Source organism: Sciurus vulgaris, assembly GCF_902686455.1.
Source record: "Sciurus vulgaris genome assembly, chromosome: 17".
NCBI classification, from domain to species: Eukaryota; Metazoa; Chordata; class Mammalia; order Rodentia; family Sciuridae; genus Sciurus; species Sciurus vulgaris.
The window spans coordinates 50,975,948-50,996,164 of record NC_136478.1 but is presented as its reverse complement, the minus strand read 5'-3'; the positions used below and the strand labels follow the sequence as shown (position 1 = coordinate 50,996,164).

The 20,217-nt window shown below is 51.0% G+C and overlaps 1 protein-coding gene across 5 annotated transcripts; it reads right to left on the bottom strand.

Moving 5' to 3' along the window:
* Positions 1–5: 5 nt before the first annotated feature.
* PLD3 (phospholipase D family member 3) lies at positions 6–20,130 on the bottom strand. Of its 5 annotated transcripts, none has more exons than XM_079118865.1 (13): positions 20,003–20,121; positions 9,260–9,292; positions 8,286–8,377; positions 8,107–8,181; positions 7,877–8,019; positions 7,254–7,437; positions 5,185–5,305; positions 4,980–5,107; positions 3,686–3,886; positions 2,127–2,266; positions 1,394–1,559; positions 600–699; positions 6–501 (listed from the first exon to the last, which is right to left on the bottom strand). In XM_079118865.1, the coding sequence occupies exons 3-13, from the start codon at positions 8,310–8,312 to the stop codon at positions 314–316; spliced, it is 1,473 nt and encodes a 490-aa protein (XP_078974991.1). In that variant the 5' UTR covers positions 8,313–8,377; positions 9,260–9,292; positions 20,003–20,121; the 3' UTR covers positions 6–313. The 5 variants fall into 5 exon arrangements, with proteins under 5 accessions (XP_078974991.1, XP_078974992.1, XP_078974994.1 ...); XM_079118866.1 differs by lacking the exon at positions 20,003–20,121 and adding an exon at positions 11,022–11,041; XM_079118868.1 differs by lacking the exon at positions 9,260–9,292 and having other exon boundaries at positions 20,003–20,130.
* Positions 20,131–20,217: the final 87 nt, after the last annotated feature.

The following is a 20,217-nucleotide window of genomic DNA, read 5'->3' as shown; positions in this document are numbered from 1 at the left end:
GGCTATACAGACAATTATTTACTTCTTATTATAATCTTGGGCCCTCTTTGCCCTGGAAAGGGGGGTGGGCCAGGGATCCAGGCCCAGCATGCACCCCCACTTCTTTGGGGGCTGATCCCTCCCCCAGCTCTGCTAGGTCCCGGGGCCACAGCATCAGGCCACTGGGGGTGGAGGTAGAGGCGGGAGCGCAGGGGAGAGCCTGTGGAGCCACGATGGGGCAGACAGAAGCGGGGTCACGGGGACAGGGACCAGGACCCACAGCATCTGGGGCCATGGGGCCTTGCAGGCCTCAGCCTGTCCGCTGGATCAGGCCTCACAGCAGGCGACAGGCATTGCCCACACTGTCTGCTGTGGTGTCCAGGTCGTGGCTATAAGGGGAGTCCCAGTCCCTCAGGAAAACAGCCTCCAGCTGGCTGCGCAGGCCACCGCGCCCATTCTGCGTCACCAGCAGCGAGGTGCCCGCCGTCTCCGTGAAGTAGCTGCCAGACCAGTTGGAGGTTCCTAGGGAGGGTGGGGCGGAGAGTAAGGCCCTGTGGTGGACAGGCCCTGGTGCGGGGACTTCCCTTCTTCAGATCCCTGGAGGTACTCGGGACACTCACCAATGTAGGTGGCACGCTCAGTCACCATGTACTTGTTGTGGTTGACACGGGCATACGGGATTCGGGCCTGGGCCTCATCCGCAGGGACCACAAAGAGTTTCTGCAGAGAATGTGGGAGGGGTGGGGCGATGGCACGAGTGTGAGATGCAAGTGAGGAGTCAGAGAAGCCCCAGGATCAGACAGGTGTGTAACCAGGTCTGCAGGCCTGGGGGATCCCTGGGGTCAGAGCAGGGCCCAGCATAGTGGGTCCTTAGTAATGCCGGCTGAAGGGAAGACCTTGTCCCAACTGCAGCCCTGCTCTCCCTGGAGTGACTCCCATTCAGCCCGAAATCTCGTCTCTTATGCTCTTTTCCCTCCCTCCCTCCCTCTTTCCCTCCCTCCCTTCCTTCCATCCTTTTCTTTTTTCAGTCCTGGGAATCGAATCCACTTTACCACTGAGTTCCATCCCCAGTCCTTTTTATTTTTAGAAGAGACAGGGTCTCTTCTAAATTGCCCAGGCTGGCCTCGACCTTGGGATCCTCCTGCCTCAGCCTCCCAGGCAGCTGGGATTACAGGCGTGCACCACCACACCCAGCTGGGTGTCTACTTTTCCAAAAAGTCTTCCTTGACCCCTTGACCCCTCAGCCTCAGAGAAGCAGTGCTTCCCCATTTCAGCCATGACCCATGGTTCCTTCCTCACGGCATGGCTGGCTCTGGGTCTTCCTCGTCAGATGTCACGTAAACTCCACGTGGGCTGTGTCCCTAGCACTGCCCTGCACAGGGGCTGAGGTGGGTGGTCCGGGGTGGGTGCTCACCACCTGGATGTCGGAGTGGGTGTGGTTGTCCCGCAGGGCAGCCAGGGAGAGCAGGAAGGACCGCATGGAGGGCTCAGAGTGTCCCCAGCAGCTGATGAGCAGGCGCACCTTGACGCCCCGCTCGTAGGCAGCCCGCCGGAGCCCGTCGTCGATGGCAGGCCAGAACCTGGGGGCGAGCGGGGCTGCCGTTTCCACAGGCTCGTCCTCAGCCTCGGGGGCCCCTGCTTGGGCCCTGCATCAGCTCCAGAGTCCCTGGACCTCAAGAGCGCCCGTCATGGACTCCCAGCCCCGTTCCCGCCTCCACTGCTCCCTGGTCTCCTGCTCCTGCTGTCCATGCTACACCCCAAGCCCGGCCTTTCACCTCACCACCCTCCAGCCCCATCATCCCCCAGATCCCAGATCACACCCAGCCCTGTGCCCCAAGCCCAGGACCCCTGGCCTTCTCCTCAGACCCTCCTCCCATTTCCAGTTTGTGCCCCTGCCTCGCTGCCCCTCTCCGGTACCCCCACCGCAGGCCTCCAGCCTGCTCCTGCCCCGGCCCGACACCCACGCTTCCCCCCACCTGCATCCTCTCCCCCGGTAGCCCCTTTTTCTCCTGCCTCAGGCACCAGCCCTGTCTCCTGTGACCTCCCTGTCTCTCCTCTGCCGGGGGTTCCCGTGGAGCCATCACCCCTCTGCCCGCCCGCGCAGGGACTCCCTGCCCCAGCCACCCTGTCCACGTGCCGGGCGTTACCTGCGCGGGTGGGAGAACTCCATGGTGGGCAGGTAGTTCATCACTGCAATGTAGATGAAACTCCGGGCGCTGTCCACCACATTGAGCAGGGCCTTCAGGTCTGGGGTGCGGCCGCTCGGACACAGGGGTGGGGGTGCACTCTGGGGGTGAAGGAAGAGTCAAGACAATTTTCCTGCCAGGTCACAGTGGATCCTGTATAGGGACAGCTCACCATGAGCCTAGTCTTGTAGATCTGAATTCTCAGCCTCCACGCAGGGGAGAGAGGCTCGCTTTGTTTCAGGTGAGGAGATAGGACCAGACAGGGTAAGTGACTTGCTTAAGGTCACACAGCTGATAAATGGACCCAGGATTTGAGACCAGGCTGCCTGGTCCCAGAATTTATGCTCTAACCCAGCACTTCTCTGATCCAGCAGCAGTAACATCACTTGGAAACTTGTACAATGCAAATTCCTGTGCCTTTCTGCACATAGTATCCTGGACCAGAGTGTGGCATGGCGCCCAGGAGATTCTGGGGTACACACAGGTTTGAGGATCTCAGCTCTATCCCACTCTTCTTCCCTGTCTCCTAGCCGGCTCTGACTGGGCAACTCAATGTCCAGTGCGACCCCAGGCCCTTCGGCTAGCTCCTTCAATCTTCAGAATAGGTGAGGAAACTGAGGCTCTAGAAGGGGAAGTGGACATGGAGGAAGCCCTGACTCCACGGAGACCACTGTAGCTGAGGACCCCAATGAACCAATCTCCCACAGTAACTCAGGTCTTAGCCAGGTGACTTGCTCAGGGGATCCAGGTGCTCCCCCAACTAGAGACAATATCAGCCGCTAAAACAGCAGCCCCTTATCTAAAGTGCTCCGCATCCACTACCCGAAGAGTCAGGGCCACCTGACAGAACCTTCTAAGATGACAGAAATGTCCTGCATCCACACTGTCCAACGTGGTAGCCACTTGCTATATGTGGCTACTGAGCACTTGAAATGTGACTCACGTGACTGAGGATCTGAGTTGTTCATTATGTTTAATATAAATTAATTCATAGATTTTATTTATTTGTTTGGGTACCGGGAATTGAACCCAGGGGCACTTAATCACTGATCTGGTTTTTCTTTTTCTTTTTTTTTTAATTTGTTCTAATTACTTATACATGATCCAGATCTTGTGATTCTTATTTTGAGACTGGCTTTGAGCTGGCGATCCTCCTGCCTCAGCCTCCTGAGTCTCTGGGACTCTGGGATTATAGGCATGCGACTCCACATCTGCCTCTAATTTTAAAGAATCTAAATGGAAAGAACTGCCTGAGGCTGCGCTGGACCACATGGAGAGCCCGGTGTGCGTGAAACCGGTTGTCCCCCCAGACATTGGAAATGCTAGGAGACCCATTTTCTTAGTGAGACCAAGGTTCAAGGAAGTTGAGACACAGACCCAGGCCTCTGAGGAAGCGGAGTGAGCAGGGGTGGGGGCCAGTGGTCAGGACACCCTTCCCCCCAAATCACCAGGAAGGGCTAGCTGGAGGCTCTGGGTGACACAAGCCAGGACGTGACAGGTCCTGCTTTTCCCAGACTCACCGCCAGGTAGGCCAGAGCAGGGGTTCCATTGAGGCAGATCTCCATTGGTGTCTCTTGATTGTAGCGGGTATCATAGGGTCGGGGCCAGGTGGACGGGATGGAGCTGCCTGCCTGGCCCAGGAACCAGTAGGCCTCAAAGATCTTGGTCAAGTCTCGAGCCAGGCAGCTGCAGTTGTACATGACTATGCCCAGCTCCTTGACCTGCGGGAGGGCAATACTGAGTCCAGGGACACCTCCAGACCAGTCTGCTTCTTGGTCTGCTCCCCTACACTGAATAGCTGTGCTCTGCCCACTGTTTCCCCCATCCCATGCCGACTGAAATTCATAGGCGTGAACTTGAGTTTTGAAGAAAATCATTTAGTTATTCCAGAGTTCCAGGTTTCCTAAACTTTTGCATGTGCTGCAGCTTCAACCCTGCACAGAGCCAGCTCCTGCTCATTCTTAGGTCTAGGCTGATGTGTTTCCTCCTTCAGGAAGCCTCCCTGGACTGCCCAGGCACCCCCCCGGGCTCTCCTAGCATTCTTCGCTCACCATTCTTTCTGGTGACAAACCCATCTCCCCAGTGGGTAGGACAGGCACAGAGATGTCTCAGTCACAGTATCTTCAGCATCTCCCTGCGTAATTGAAAAGACTAGGGATTTGGAGAACTATTTGTTGAAATGAATTAGTGAGTTCATGTCCTGTCTTCTCTTACCCTCACATCACTGCCTAAGCTGTTTTCCTCTTCCCTGTCTTGTGCCAATTCCTGTTGATCCTCTAGATATCAGATTAGTTATCACCTTCTTGGGGAAAACTCTCTTCACATCCCACTTTGGGTCAGATGTCTCCTGTGGGCTTCCACAGCTGTTTCCCCCATTCCATCCCTGAGCCCTCTAGGCTCACTGCCTGGTGACAGGTCAGGCTCCACACTGAACTGGAGTTCCAGTGACGTCCACCTGTTAGCACCATGCTCCCAGCACCACCCAGGATAGAGCTGGGTTTAGAACAGGCGTGCAGGGAATGTGCACTGAAAGCCAAATGGGTAGACAGGGCCTTGAATGCCCTGTATGCAGTTGGCAGCTGCCATCAGGGACCAGAGGGAACCCCAGGCATCCATGAACAGGGGGAGAGCAACAGAGGGCTGGCACGGGGAATATTTAGGGAGCTCTGGTATGAGGCAGGAAGGAAACTACTGCAGAGAATAGGCAAAGAGGATGCTGGACAGTGGAGGGGTACAGCTAGAGGCTGGATGATCAGCAGACAGGAGCAGACAGGGAGGCGTCTAGGAGGGAAGGCGGGTGGGATGCATGCAGACCTGGGTCAGTGAGCGCCAGTCCATGTTAGCACTGCCCAGGTAGAAGTGGGTCTGGTCCACCACCCAGAACTTGGTGTGCAGGACGCCGTGGGTCAGCTTCTGCATGTCCACCATGCGGACCTGGGCACCTGTGACCGACAGGGGCAGTAGTCAGGGGTCAAGGTGGGCAGCAACGGGCCTGCCACCCCTGCCACGCCCTGCTCACCGCTCTGCAGCAGGGTCTGCAGGTCCGCCTGTGGCTGGGGCCCATTGGGCTTGCTCACAGCGATGCGCACCTTCACCCCTCGAGGCGCCAGGGTCTGTAGTTGCCGGAGGACCTCCTCACCCTGCAGGGAGGGGAGAGTTTTGGAGGAGCTGGGCCAGCCAGAGTGTCAAACCCACAAGGCACCTCAACGGCATTGTTTGGAGCTCTGGCTTTGAGATATGATTAATAATCAACAGGTTTTACATTTGCCTGTATAAATTAAAAAACCCTTACAAATGAAAATATTCAAACGCTTCTTTATCTGTCTTAAACATCTACCTCTTTGAGTCACTGACTGCTCAGATCTGTGCCCCCAGGCTTCTCTGAGCCTTCTGCCCCTCCAGGGACCTTCCCAAGATGCAGCACATTGGAAATGTCAATGCAGGGGCCTCCAGGCATCACACAGGGCGCTGGGGCAAGCTCCAGCTGCGGGGGTCCAGGAACCTACTGACTGAGGCACACTGACCCCAATGACAGAAAGAACCAACAATTCCCTGGTGCCTTCTGTACACCAGCCCCCAATCTAGCCCCTTTATGCCTGAACTCACTGAATTCTCACAACCCTGAAGCAGAGCTGCTTACAATCCCCCAGGTGCAGAAGAGGAAACAGGACTGGAGAACGCAGCGGTGAAAGAAGATTGGAACCCAAGCAATCTGCTTCCAGGGGGGTGCTCCAATCCACTTCAGTGGGGGCCCCCAAAGGGTGTGAGCTCATGTGGTTTTTGTCTTCTGCAGTACTGAGGATTGAACTGAGGGGCATGTTACCACTGAGCTACACCCCCAGCCATTTTTATTTTGTATTTTGAGACAAGGTCTCATCAAGTTGCTGAGGCTGAACTCAAACTTGGGATCCTTTTGCCTCAGCCCCCCTAGTCACCAGGAGTACAGGTGTGTGTCACCATGCTTGGCAATTCATATGGTTTTTAACTTTATTTTTTAAGGTAGTATTTAAGGACTTCTGAGATTTTAGTAAATTTTAAGTCTACTTCTCACAAACAGAGGCAGCAGGGGGAAGAAATCAGAAGGATCACGTACTCATGGTTTTCAATAGTAGGGGTTATCTACCTAGATTGTTTCAAGTTATGAAGCTTTGTTGATTTTTAAAGTTTGTCTGCAAACCTAATGAAAATTTCTGTGGTTTTTTTTTTTTTTTTAATAGTACTGACTACTGAACCCCAGAGTGCTTTACCACTGAGCTACAACCCCAGCCCTTTTTATTTTTTTATTTGGAGACAGGGTTTCACTAACTTACCCAGCCTGGCCTCAAACTTATGATCCCCCCACCTCAGCCTCCCAAATCCCTGGGGCTGCAGGTGTGCCATCATGCCCGGCCCATAATGAGGGTGTCTTAATGGCAATACTCACAAAGAGCAGATTCTGTGCCAGGCACTGTGCTAAAATTTGCATGAACAGGTGCTATATGTTGGCCCCATTTTATTTTATTATTTTTTAGGCACCAGGGATTGACCCCCAGGAGTGCTTACCCACCGAGTCCATTCCTAGGCCTTTTATATATTTTATTTAGAGACAGGGTCTCACTGAGTTGCTTAGGGCCTTGAGCAATTGCTGAGGCTGAACTCCATCCTCCTGCCTCAGCCTCCCACGTGGCTGGGTTTACAGGCATGCCCAGCTGTTGGTCCCATTTTACAAGTAAGGAATCTGAAGTCTGAGAGGAGAGGTGACCCGCCCAAGGTCACACAGCTAGGAGGTGGCAGCCTGACTCAAGGCTAGGTTGTTACTTGCTTCTCCCTCTCTTTTGTGTGAGGGGGTCAGGACAGCTTGTGGACAAGTGACATCTGCCACGCTAATTCCTCGTAACCAAACCCGCACCCTGACATTCAGAGGCCTCCAGATGATCGTGATAAACCCCTCAGTCCAGAAGGCCACATGCAGACAGTTGCTTCCAAACACCTGTGTCCAGTCTGCCACATGAGACATGCCCGTCTGTTCCTGGGGCATCAGGGGAAACCCCTTTGCTTTTCCCATGCCACCACCCTCCATTGCTAACCAGGGCCCAGGCTACCAGGTACCTGCTGGGCAGAGGGCTCCTGCGTGTGGGTGTCATTGTTGGTAAGGGTCCAGTAGAAGGAGGCGATGTCCAGGCTGCTGTGAGCACCGGCGAGCAGGCCCAGCCAAGCCTGGCTAGTAGAGGGGTTGCTCGTGGTGGCATTGGGGAAGTCCAGGCCCTCAGGAATGCTCTCCACCAGCACTGCTCTGGAGGTGGTGGGGACAGTATCAGCCATGAGCCTGGAGAGGACTGGCTGGGATGAGCACTCCCCTGTCTGCCCAGGGACATGGAAGGAAGGCTGTGTGTATTTGTGTTTGTGCTTCTACTCGTGATTGTGTCCATGCATTTATCTGTTCAGAGGTGTGGTAGGAAGACTGCGTGAGTGAATGTCTTCGTTCACAGATGTGGATGGAAGATGTTGTGCTTGTCTATTTGTTCACAGATCTGCATAGAAGATGACGCTGTGGCTGTCATGGAAACTGCGTGTGGGGGAAAGCGGGGTGGGCATGCACTTGGGTGCCTGCAATCTCTTCCCTCTCTCACTGCATTGGGTGCGGCTGGGTGCAGGTCCTGCTTAGGGTGTGTTCAAGTGTCCCTAACCTCACAGGGTTCCTCCCCTCCATCCAGCTTCCCCTTCCCACTTACTCGCAGGGGTCATAGCAGGGGGCTGGGCGCTGGTTGGGCCCAAAGAGATGCAAGTCCCCGTATTCCCACAGAAACAGCTGAGTCATCAGGGCGCCGAAGCCCACCACCGCCAGGATGAGGACTAGCAGGACCCAGCGGGCTTTCTGTGGGGAAGAGGAGGCAGTCAGCCACCCATGGTGGGCAGCTCGACCCACCCCTGAGATAGATCAAGCGTAGCAGAGGGCTCCTACCTTCTCAGCAGCCTTCCATGCCTCAATCTCATTCATGGGCAGCTCGTTGGCTGGCTCCTCAACAGGCACCTTCAGCTGGGAGATGGGGATGGGGATGGGAGGGGGGCGACAGCGTGGCTCCGAGGGTCTCCAACCCTCCACTGCACCCAGCCCATCCCCACTAGTCCCCATCCACCTACCTCCTGGTACATCAATTTAGGCTTCATCTTGCTTTGCAGCTAGGGGATATACGGAGCCCAGGAGGAAAGGTGGGTGTGTCAGGGTCTCCGAACTGGGGGAACAAAAGCAGGCACTGTGTGGGTTGTTCTGGGCTTTTGAGGGACATCACAGAAGGCAGATTAGTCTTGGGCTTGTGGGATTCACTGAGTCCCTTTGCCCATGATCACGGGGGCCCTTGGCACCGTGCCTGCCACCCCCAAAAGAGGAAGCTGGTCCCTGGTCAGCAGGGATTTCGAAATCCCTTAAGATTCAATGCCTCTGCTTTCTTCACATCACTGTATTACCCCTGCCCGCCTTTGGCATCAACCCTGTCCCCCCACTTGCCACCACGCTGCTCCCCACTAGCACCCTCCTTTATCCCTCCTCTGAGCTCTAATCTAGACATTCTCCAAAAGACTGCCCTGGATGGGGTCTGCGGAGCCCCTCGTCTTTGTGCCTGTTTCTTAACCCTGGGGACCACTCAGGGCACTTTCCAGGTGGCTCCTCTGCCCGCGCCCTTAGGTACCCACCCAAAAAGGCAGCTCAGGCTCCGAGCCCAGGACCACCGGGGCCTCCCCGCCACCGCTTAGCCCATCCCCCGCACACCCTTCCCCTGAAGGACCTCGGCCTTACTCGGCAGGCGTCTGCTGCTACCTCCGCGGGGCCCCAGCTTCTGCCCCAACAGGCTGAGCAGGGGCGGGAGGTAAGGAGGAGAGGGGCGGGGTCCCATAGGCCCCGCCCACTGCAGCGGGGAGTCTGCGCAGTGCGAGCGGCAGCCCCAACTTACTGCAGCGAAAAGGGGGGCTCGGCCCCCCAGATGCAGTCCGCCAACCCGGCCCGGGTGGGGGCGTGTGTGGCTGGGGGATGGACTTTGCCACACTACACCCCAAGCCCCCAGGAGGGGCAGGAAGACCACAGAAAAATGGGAACCCCACATCTTTTCTGGTCTACAAACCTTGTGAATTTTTGTACCGTGGGCATGCATTACCTAGTCAAGAAATAAATACATATTAATAATTAAAACGTTTATAAAATAAGATGGGGAAAATCAAGGTTGAATAGCCTAATTTGGAGATGAAGAGACAAAATCAGCAGAAGACCCAGCCCACGCTAGGGATGGGAAGAGAGGTGGGGGAAGGTAGTGGTAGATTTTCTGTCGGAGTCAGTGTGGATTACAGTATTTTTTTTTTTTTTTCAAGCCAACTGATATTTTTATAGGGATTAAGACAAAAATATTTTTGAGGTCCAGGCTTCTGGATCCAATCTCATATCTCCCAAGCAGGCTTTAAAACCACAGCTGTAGAAATAAATTGGAGACCTCTTTCCCCCTCCCTTCTCTCTCCTCTCAACCCGTGTCTTAAACACACAGGAAGTCAACAGATAACCTGCAGAAAAGGAATATTATTGAGAGAAACAAGGGTCACAAGTGGCTGCCTAAAAGAGAGTGGGATTGGGGGGGGGGGTTCGGAATTGCTTTTTTTTTTAAAAATAAATCTATTTTCTTTTATAAATCTATTTCCTTTCCTCCTCTTTATTTCCTTTTTTAAATTTTATTTTGTTTTTGATGGTGTTCGGGATTGAACCCAGGGTTTCATGGCAGGCAAGCACTCTACCACCGAGCTTTTTAAAATTTTGAGAACTTGCCATCCTCCTGCCTCAACTTTGAGGGTAGCAGGGATTACAGGCCTATGCCACAGTACTAGGACCGTTTTCTTTTTGAAAATTATGAAATATATGTTACTTACAGAGAATTATAGAAAACATCTCAGAACAGGTTAAGAAATAAGTATAGCCGGGTGCGGAGGCATAGGCTTGTAATCCAAGCAACCAGGGAGGCTGAGGCAGGAGGATCACAAATCCAAAGTTAGCTTCAGCAACATAGGGAAGCCCTAAGCAACTTAGCAAGACCCTGGCTCAAAATAAAAATCATGAAAAAGGGCTGGGGATGTGGCTCAGTGGTTAAGTACCCCTAGATTCAATAGCTGGTTTTAGGTTTTTTGTTTTTTTTTTTTTTTTTTTTTAAATTAGAGGAATGCAATGCTTTCTTTTTTTTAGAAGAAAAAGAAAATCTCAAAAAGGTAGCTAGGGGCTCCCCTCACTCTAAGATCCAGCCCAGATCTGAAGGAGTAACTGGAAAACCCCTCTCCATTAGCATCTGATCTCAATAGTGGAGGGCAGAGAATTCGAGATCTCTTCCTTTACCAAAGAGGGATGGGTTAAAAAGGATCCTACAAGAAAAAAGGGCAATAGTCCAAGGTTATCTGAAACTGAGGAGGCTATCAGAAGCAGAAGGTAACAGTGGGCCAGAGTGTTGTGGGGGGGGGGGGTGGCGCAGGAGATGTCAGACTTCAATTTTTGAGGGCATTGGTGAGAAATGTTTTATTTAAGAATGTGGGGTTGAAACAGCAGGTGAAGTGAAATTAGGGGAGCCAGGATGAATAAAAATAAAACAGAGGGGCATGGAGAACTGGAATGGCCAGGATAGGCCAAGGACAAGAAGAGAACAGACTCACCATTCACATCGTAAGTGGCCTTTGGCTTTCAAGTTGTACAGTGGTTACGGGTCTGTAAGGATGGGTATCTAATTGTAGTTCTATTTTTTTTTTTTAATCAAAGCAATATACCAAAGACCTTCCTAATACCACAGAGTGGCAGTTTAGATATGATTAGATTGGCAAGGCAGTTAAAAGGGTGGGTGCTGGAGCCAGATACTTAACTGAACCTGAGCTTCAGTACTTCTGCGTGACTTTTTGACTTAGGAGAAGTGGTAATGCCTCCATGCCTCAGTTTCCCTTTCTGCAAAATGGGCATGGTGAAAGTAGCATCTTTTTCATTAGGTTCATTAAGTTCACACATACTTATTAAGGATCTGCTGTGCACCAAGTGTTGTTTTAGGCACTGGGGGACATAGCTGTGAATAAAACAGACACGAGGGAAGACAGAACCAGTAAGATACTAAATTGGTCCTCAGTATTCATGGGTTCTGTATCCGCTGATTCAACCAACTGTGGATTGAAAATATTACAAAAACATCATGTTTGTACTGATCGTGTATAGACTTTTTCATTGCCATTATTCCCCAACAATACATTATAACCATTATTTTGGTAGCATTTACATTGTATTAGATACTTTGTTTAGAGAAGATTTGAAGTGTACAGGAGGATGTGGGTATGTTGTATGCAAGTCCTACTTCATTTTATACAAGGGATTTGAACATCTGAACATCTTGGTATCCCTGGGTTCATGGAACCAACACTTGCCCCCTAGATGCTGAAGATGAATGGAATATTCTAGGAGGCAATATCTGCTGTGGAGAATTGGGGAAGTGGGGTGGGGTGGAATGGTGTGCCATTTTAACAAGGAGGTCAGGAAGGCCTCACTGAGTTGGGAATACCAGAGGAAAACTTCAGGGAAGGAGGGAGGGTACTACATGGACTTCCAGGGGAGAAAGGGTCAGTACCAAGGCCAAGGCAGGAGCTGGCCAGGCGTGGATGGGAAGCGCGAGGAGGACAGCATATCTGTGGTGGACCAGGCTGGGGCGAGAGGGAAATGAGTCAGAGACGTGACAGAGCCAGATCCTGCAGGGCCACTTGGACTGTGGTGAGTAGGACAGGGTCAAGGTGGGTTCCCAGGAGAATTAGGTGCATGTGGGGTGCAGCAGTGGGTTGAATGATGGCTTTGAAAAAAGATATGTCTGAGCAGGGCACAGTGGCACAAACCTGTGTAATTGCAGCAACTGGGAGGCTGAGGCAGGAGGCCAGCCTGGGCAACTTTGTGAGACCCTGTCTCAAAATAAAAAATAAAAAGGGCTGGGGATGTATCTCAGTAGTGAGGACCCCTGGGTTCTATCCCCAGAATTAAAAAAAAAAAAAAAAAAAAAAAAAAAAAGATCTGACCCGTGGCATAACCTCTGAAACTTGTATGACCTTATTTGGAAAAAGTAGATGTCATTAAATTTAGGATCTTGAAATGAAATCATCCTGGATTATTAGGGTAGGCCCTAAACACAGTGACAAATGTCCTTATGAGACAGAATATAACCAGGAGGCATGTGACCAGGGAAGCTGAGATGGGGGTGATGTGGCCACGATACAGGGATACAGGGAGCCATCAGAAACTCAGCAAGGCAAGACTCTCCCCTAAATCTTGTGGTGGGAGTGTGGCCTGCCACCACCACCTTGAGATTTTAGATTTCTGGCCTCCGGAACTGGGAGAACACAGTTTCTTTGTTTCAAACTGCCATTACCGCAGTGCTAGGACGCTGGCACAGGTTTTCATGGCTCCCCCTGGCTGTGCGGGGCCAGGGAGGCTGCTGGGAGCACGCAGGCAGATGAGGGTAGACAGGACCATGGGGACAGCCAGGGAGGACAGGTGGGTTCTGAATACTTTCTGACTGTGGATCGGTTGGGGTTTCTGGACTGGGTGTGTGTTCAGAACCAGAAAGGCACCCAGACGGCTCTAAGGGTTTTGGCCTGTGCCAAGGGAAGAACAGAGGTGCTCTGGTCAGGGGAAGACTAAGGAGGAGTATGTCTGGGGAAAAGATCAGGGGCGTGGTTTTGAACATATAAAATTCAAGATGATGAGCTTGCCTAGCATATGCGAGGCCTTGTTTCACCCACAGTGCCACCCCCCCCCCCCAAAGAAAAGGTCAAGTGTAAGAAGAGCCACTGAAGCCAGGTGTGGTGGCTCACACCAGTAACCCCAGCAACTTGGGAGGCTGAGACAGGAGGATAGCAAATTCAAGGCCAGCCTAGCCAACTTAGAGAAGCCCTGTGTCAAAATAAAAAATAAAAAGGGCTGGGAACTTTTGGGCTCAGTGGTAGAGTACCCCTAGGTTCAATTCCCAGTGTGGCTAAAGAAAAAAAGGGGCGTGTGCCATCAAGCTTGGCTTGAATATGCATAATTTCTATAGAAATTAAATTATAATGAGGCTCGGGCTCCCAGCTGGGGCATCCCAGCCTGTAGAGGGAGAAGGAATCCGGCTTCGACCACCCTCAGATGGGTTAAGCAGTAAAACTGAATTAGACCCTGTGGTGGGTATTGGCGTTTCTGCTTAGCCCACCTTGGTGCCTGTTTTCCCAGGACCCCAGAACCCTCACAGGGCTCCAGCGCAACCCAGCCAGGATAATCCTTATGCTCTGCTGTCCTGCTGATGTGGAGCACACCACAGCCAGGAAGCCTGTCCCCTTCCAGCCCACAGAATACCCCCGAGGCCCCTTGGCTTGTGGCCATGGCCTCCTTGAGGTGTGATACCACAGCCCACAGAAAAGGAGGAAGCAAAACCCTCTGGGCTTTTCAGATATGTGCTTCCTGAGCATCCCACGTCCCTGCGAGAGTGACCGTGGGAGCTTTGATCTCTTCTTCACCAGCAGCACTTGGGATCTGAGAGTTCAAGTTCAAAGCCTTTGCCACTTTCTTCCCAAGTGACCTTGGGCATGGGCTTTACTTCTTTGATCTCTGCTGGCCTCATCTATTAAACAGGGATCTCCAAATGGTTATGTGGGCGAGTCCACAGCCCTGCTGGCTCAGGACTTCGTTCTGAGGAAGAGACTCCCATCTCTGAGCCCCTTTCATTCTCTGATCAACTGGGAGATAAATAATACCAACATCACATTGTTGGGAAGAATCAATGAGATCAAGCTGGCCTGGTGCCGCATGCCTGTAATCCCAGCGACTCTAGAGGCTGAGGCACGAGGATCCCAAGTTTCAGGTCAGCCTGGACAATCTGGCAAGACCCTGTGTCAAAATAAAAATATAAAGGGCTAGGATGTAGCTCAGTTGTAAAGTGCCCCTGGGTTTAGTCCCTAATACACACACACACAAATTAAATTAGAAAAGGTCAATGAGATCATGAACAGCAGACTCCAAGTTCAATCCTGATACATATCATCAATCCATGATACATGTTGGTTAGGTCTGTGTGACTGACCCTAGTACCATGTACACACTGCCATCACCAATAAGAGATTCACGTGCCCCTCAAAGAGCTACAGTCTGTATCTGATTTATTCCTTTCTCTCAGGGCCTTGCACACTGGAATCTCTCCATAAATGTTTGTTGAAAGCAGAATAGAAAACTTTGAGGGAAGACTTTCCTAGATATCTTTATAGACTGAATGACACTTGTTTTATTCACAATGATAACCAGCTTGTGTTCTAAGCCCAGACCAGATTGGGTGGGTGCAGATAATTGCATGTCAGCTGACAGCAGGGGAAGTTCAAGGTGGAGTTGAGCCAGCAGAAAATAAAGAGCAGGGCACATTCAAAAATACCTAAGTGGACCCCAGCATTTTGTCCATCCACAAGAATGGGATCCTAATTAGAATAAGATATATTCTATACTTGTATAATTTTATCAAAGTGGATTCTACTGTCAAGTATACTAAGAAAAAAACAATTTAAAAAAAAGAGCAAGGCACTGCTGAGGCGGATATGAATCATCGAGAAATTGACAGGTCTTCCAACTGGTTTAAGACAAAAATGTCCTCAAGTTTTTTAATTTTTAATTTTTTTTTAAATTTTTACTTTTTGGTACCGGGGATTGAACTCAGGGACACTCGGCCACTGAGCCACATTCCCAGCCCTATTTTGTATTTTATTTAGCACCTTGTTTTGCTGAGGCTGGTTTAGAACTCTTGATCCTCCTGCCTCAGCCTCCTGAGCCACTGGGATTATAGGCATGTGCTACTGTGCCCGGTCCAGGTTTTCATTTTAAGGAAAATTATCCCACTCATTCTTTTCACTTGATGGGACAGATCCTTTTGGGCTGAACAATCAATAGTTGATGGCCAGCTCTACAGAAAACAGTACACTAGTTTTGGCAAACAGTTTTCTTTTTTTAAAAACAGATCTTTTATTTCAAAGAATCCTTTAAGATAAGTACCCCTGTAGGGAGAGAGGATACTTGGTCTGAAAAACAATTAAATAAGTCCAAAAACCATCCCCAATGGTAAATACTGCTAAATTGGAACTCAAAAATCTGAGTTCCCATTCAAAAGCTTTCTGCTTCTATTCCTGCTCAAAAACCTTTCTGTGACCCTCAGAGCCAAAGTACAAATTTTTTACCATATCCTAAAGGCCCGTGGACCCTCACTTAACACTGCAGCCCCAGGTCCCCTTTCTGAATTCTAAGCCCTTTCTTTGGCTCCTACCTCTTGCCTGAACTCCAGCTCTGGAGGTTCCATGGCCTCCAAGTCACTTATCCTGAGTATCCCTGGGTCCCTCACACCCACCACACCAACTGTCCTCACCATCTCTCCTAAACAGGTTCCTTCTCCAGGTCCTCATTTTATACACACACACACACACACACACACACACACACACACACACACACATATATTTTTTTGATACTGGGAATTGAACTCAAAGGCACTTAACCACTGAGCCACATCCCCAGCCCTTTCTCGTATTTTATTTTGAGATGGGGTCTCACTGAGTTGCTTAGCACCTTGCTGCTGTTGAGACTGGCTTTGAACTTGAGATCCTCCTGCCTTAGCCTCCTGAGCTGCTGGGATTACAGGCGTACACGACTGTACAGCCCAGATATTCATTTAAAAAAAATAATTTTTTTTTTTAGATGTTGATGGACCTTATTTTATTCATTTATTTACATATGGTGCTGAGGATCGAACCCAGTGCCTCACACACGCTAGGCAAGTGCTCCACCACTGAGCCACGGCCTCGGGTATTCATCTCAAGCAGAGTTCTCCCACTCGTTCTTCAGGTCTCGGCCTGGGTGCCACTTCTTCCAGGAAGCCATCCCTGACTCTTTCAGTCCTGGGCCTTGTCCAAGACCCCACTTGGCCTCCTGATGATCCCTCCCCACCCACCCCTCGCCCAGCTCCAACCTGGCCTCTGCCACCTGGGTCCTCACTTTGGTCACCTCCCACTGCTCCCAGCTTTTACTAAACCTTCCAAGCCTCCTTCCACCTGAACCTGACTTGTCCATCCCAGCTCAGAAACTCTGTGTGGCTCCCCAGCATCCTCAGAACACAGTCCCAGCTCCTCACTGTGCTCCGGGCCTGGGATGATCTTCCCCTGGCTTTGCTTTAGTTCATTTTCTCCCTGCAGCCACGCACATCACCAACCCTCAGTGCTGCTTCTCCTGCCAGCCGCACCTTTCCCTCCTCTCCACGCTGCACACCCACCTCAGCCCACGATCCGCCTCCTCCACGGAACGCTCCTTAACCCCTACGGCTGGATTAGGTATCTCCTCCGGGGTCCCATAGTCCCCAGCCCCTCCCCATCCCATCCCTGACACTCTGCCCCTGTCTCCTTCATCTTGGCCCTGATCCCTCTGGGCTGGCACTACCTGGTGACATGTCTATTTCTTCCACTGGGCTAATGAGTTCTATGAGGCAGGCCAGGCCATCTCCATGACCACTGTGTCCCTAGCACAGGACCACTGTGTCCCAGTGAGCACAGGAACAGTACCTACCAGGTGTTCGCAGGCCAGCTCATTCATTTATTCAGCCAACTACACTTATTCAGTGACCACTCATTGACAAACTCTCCTCTCAAAAATGGGGATACAAGCCATACAAGCTGGGGCGTGGTGGCACATGCCTATAATCCTAGCAGTTCAGGAAGCTGAGGCAGGAGGATCGCAAGTTCAAAGCCAGCCCCAGCAACTCAGCAAGACCCCGTCTCTAAATAAAATATAAAAAGGGTTGGGGGGGCTGGGGCTGTGGCTCCGTGGTAGAGCACTTGCCTAGCATGTGTGAAGCACTGGGTTCAATTCTCAGCACCGCATATAAATAAATGAATAAAATAAAGGTCTATCAACATCTAAAAAAAAAAAAAAAGGGGTTGGGGATGTGGCTCAGTGGTCAAGTGCCCCTGGGTTCAATCCCCAGTACCCCTCCCAAAAAGAAAAGAAAATCCCTCTAATAATGAAATTCTCCTGGGCAAGCAAGAATGAAGGAGTAATATATGGTACATGCCTTGGAGAGAAATAAAGCAGGGGAGAGAAAGTGGCATCACAACTGAAAATGGTAGCGTTCTAGTTAAAAAAATAACACAGGACGAGTCTGGGCAAGGAATATTATCACCACCCCTGTTTTTCAGATGGGTGTCAGGATTCAGGGAAGCAGTACTGGTTGGTCAGCTGGGGAATTTGAACCCAGAAATCAGTCCCGTTTGAGGACAGTACACTGCTGAACCAATTCATGAGCAGATAAAATACAGCAGATCTCCTGTCATCACCTCCTGTGAGGGACCCAGCTACCCTCAGGGAGGTGTGAGCCTGTGAAGGTGCAGGGTGTGGGGGAGAGGATAGGCTCCCAACATTAGGAGCAGCTCTGCTCAGAGAACTTTCTATCCTTAATTTTCACAACGGTCCTTTCTAAAATCTCACTTAACACACAAGAGAACTAAGGCTGACATGTAGCATGGTTGGCACAGTTAGGAAACGGTGAGCCAGGATTCGAACCCAGGCTGTCTCAGGGTTCCAGGGACAGAGGCCCCATGACAACTGCCTTTCCTTTTGTTTATAATCTGTAGATCCTAGCTGCCCACCCACCTGCCCTCCCTGATACCGTGAACCAGTGGTGGCTTTTGCCTCTCAAAAACCTCACCAATACCCCATGCCCCCTCCAAAAATCTGATGGGGGTATTTGAAGCTTTGTCCAAATATAAAGGATATCTGAGTACAGCGTGGAGAGGACTCTCTTTTCAACAAGGCTGTCTCTTGCCAATCCATCCTGGGTAGAAGTTCTGGAGCTGCTGGTGCTCAGGGCGAGCTTCATGTCACATTGGACTGTGTTCCTCCTCTGCTGCAAATCCTCCTGTGGCTCCCACCTCACTCAGAATAAAAGCCAGTCTTCTCTGTGGCTAATGAGGCCTCACAAATCTCCCTCTCACTGGCCTTCTGTAAGGAATATGTACTCCTTACATATTCCGGGTACTTTCCTACCTCAGGGCCTTTGCTTTTGCTGTTCTCTAAGCCTAGAATGCCCTTCCCTGAGATAGCCACACCACTCTCTCCTCTCCTGCAAGTTTTGTTAAAATGTCAGAAAACTTTCCCAGACCATCTTATTTATCTATTTATTTATTTTGGTACCAGGGCCAGGGTGCTTAACACCGAGCCACATCCCCAGCCTTTTTAAAAATTTTATTTAGAAACAGGATCTTGCTAAGTTGCTCAAGGCCTTGCTAAATTTCTGAGGCTGGTTTTGAACTTGAGATCCTCCTGCCTCAGCCTCCTGAGCTGCTGGGATTACAGACGTGTGCCACGGAGCCTGGCTATTTGACCATCCTATTTAAAACCACAGGCTAGCCACGCATGGTGGTACAGATTTTTCTCTTTTGTTCACTGATTTGTCTCCAAAGCCCAGCACTGTGTTGAACACACAGAACATGCTTGAGAAACATGTTGAATGAATAACTTGGGATTTCATTCTGTATTGCAGATACACTGAGGCAGAGTTAGCTTAAGCCACATGCCCAAAGTCATGCAGCTCTTTAAGTACTAAGTGCTAAGTGCTAAAGTGAACCAGGGTGTTTCAGCCCCAAGGCTCACACCGCTAACCACTGTACTACATTGCCTAAGGTAAGCTGAGTGAATAGGACTCAGGCTCTCTGAGGACTCAGGACTGCTAAATCTGGGAGGAGATTTGAGTCTAAAATAACTGTAGTCTCCCCTGCCAAACTCTACTCCCACAGTTCTAGCTAAATGCTCTCATTTTGGGGGTGGGGTCACTCAATCCAACAAAATAAAGAGACACGGATTAAGTATTTACAGAAGCAAGGTTCATGTGTGGTAATCGTGGCAGATGTGAGGTTAATATGTAGATCCAGGGGTGGTGTGGCTGCCGAGGCAGAGCGTGTCACAACAATGAGGAGGGAAGATACCACAGGAATGAGTGCAGTTGGGAAGGGGTAGGATCGAACCTGAGAAGGTGATGAAGGTGACTGGACGCAGATGACATGGTTAATGACAATATGAGCCCAAACATCATGTCAAGCTGAGCATGTCATAAGAATCAATTTGCAGATTCTCCACACTCATCCTTGGCATGGGTGTCCTTGTGTGTATTTCAGATGAGGAAAAAGGGACTGGAGAGGAGTGATAAGCTGGTCCAGGTAACCCCAGGGTTTAGAGGTGGAGCCCGGGTACTGACACACCCCAAATGACGGACTCTATACCCTGTATGGTGGAATATGAAACCGACCTCTAGAAATGATGGGGAAAATGAGGGAAGAGAATCAACTGTGAGGCCAGTGGTCTCTTTATGGAGAAAACTAGGAGCATGAGGCACAGATGGCGACTGTCAAAGGAGCAATGGTGGTAGGGGAGGAACGGTGACACAAGGAAAGGGCGATAAACGTCTAAGAGGGCCATGGTGATAGGGGTGTGCGAAGGTGACGATTTAGAAGTGAGGATTTCATAAAGGTGAAACGGCAAAAAAGAGGGATGTAGGCAACATAAAGCGATGACGAGTTAAAGAGAGCAACTGTACCTATCATGGCAATGAGGACTTAAGAGGAAGGAAAGCGAATTAAAGGGATTGGTGGTTACGGAAGGAGGGTGATGGCAACACAAGGGGAGTGGTGACGATTTAAGTGGGGTACGGCATGAGAAGAAATGGGTGCCATAAAAGGAACAAGGACGACATAAGAGGAGGGGTGCATTATAGAAAAGAAGATAATACAAGGAGGTCAGCGGAGGCGCCGTGCCCCGGACGGCGCAGTACCTGCACTCCTGGTCTTCCACTCCAGGACCCCGCACGCACCTTCTAGGCTGGAGCCCCGCCTTCCTGCCCCACCTGCGCGCAGGCGCATTCCAGCTGGACTACGGGCGGGCGGGGGCCGGGCCTGCGCCTTTCTCATTGGCCGAGCTCCTCGCTAGCGTCGAGCGGAGGAAAACGTCTGGGAGACAGGGCTAGATCACGTGACGACCCGCCGCACT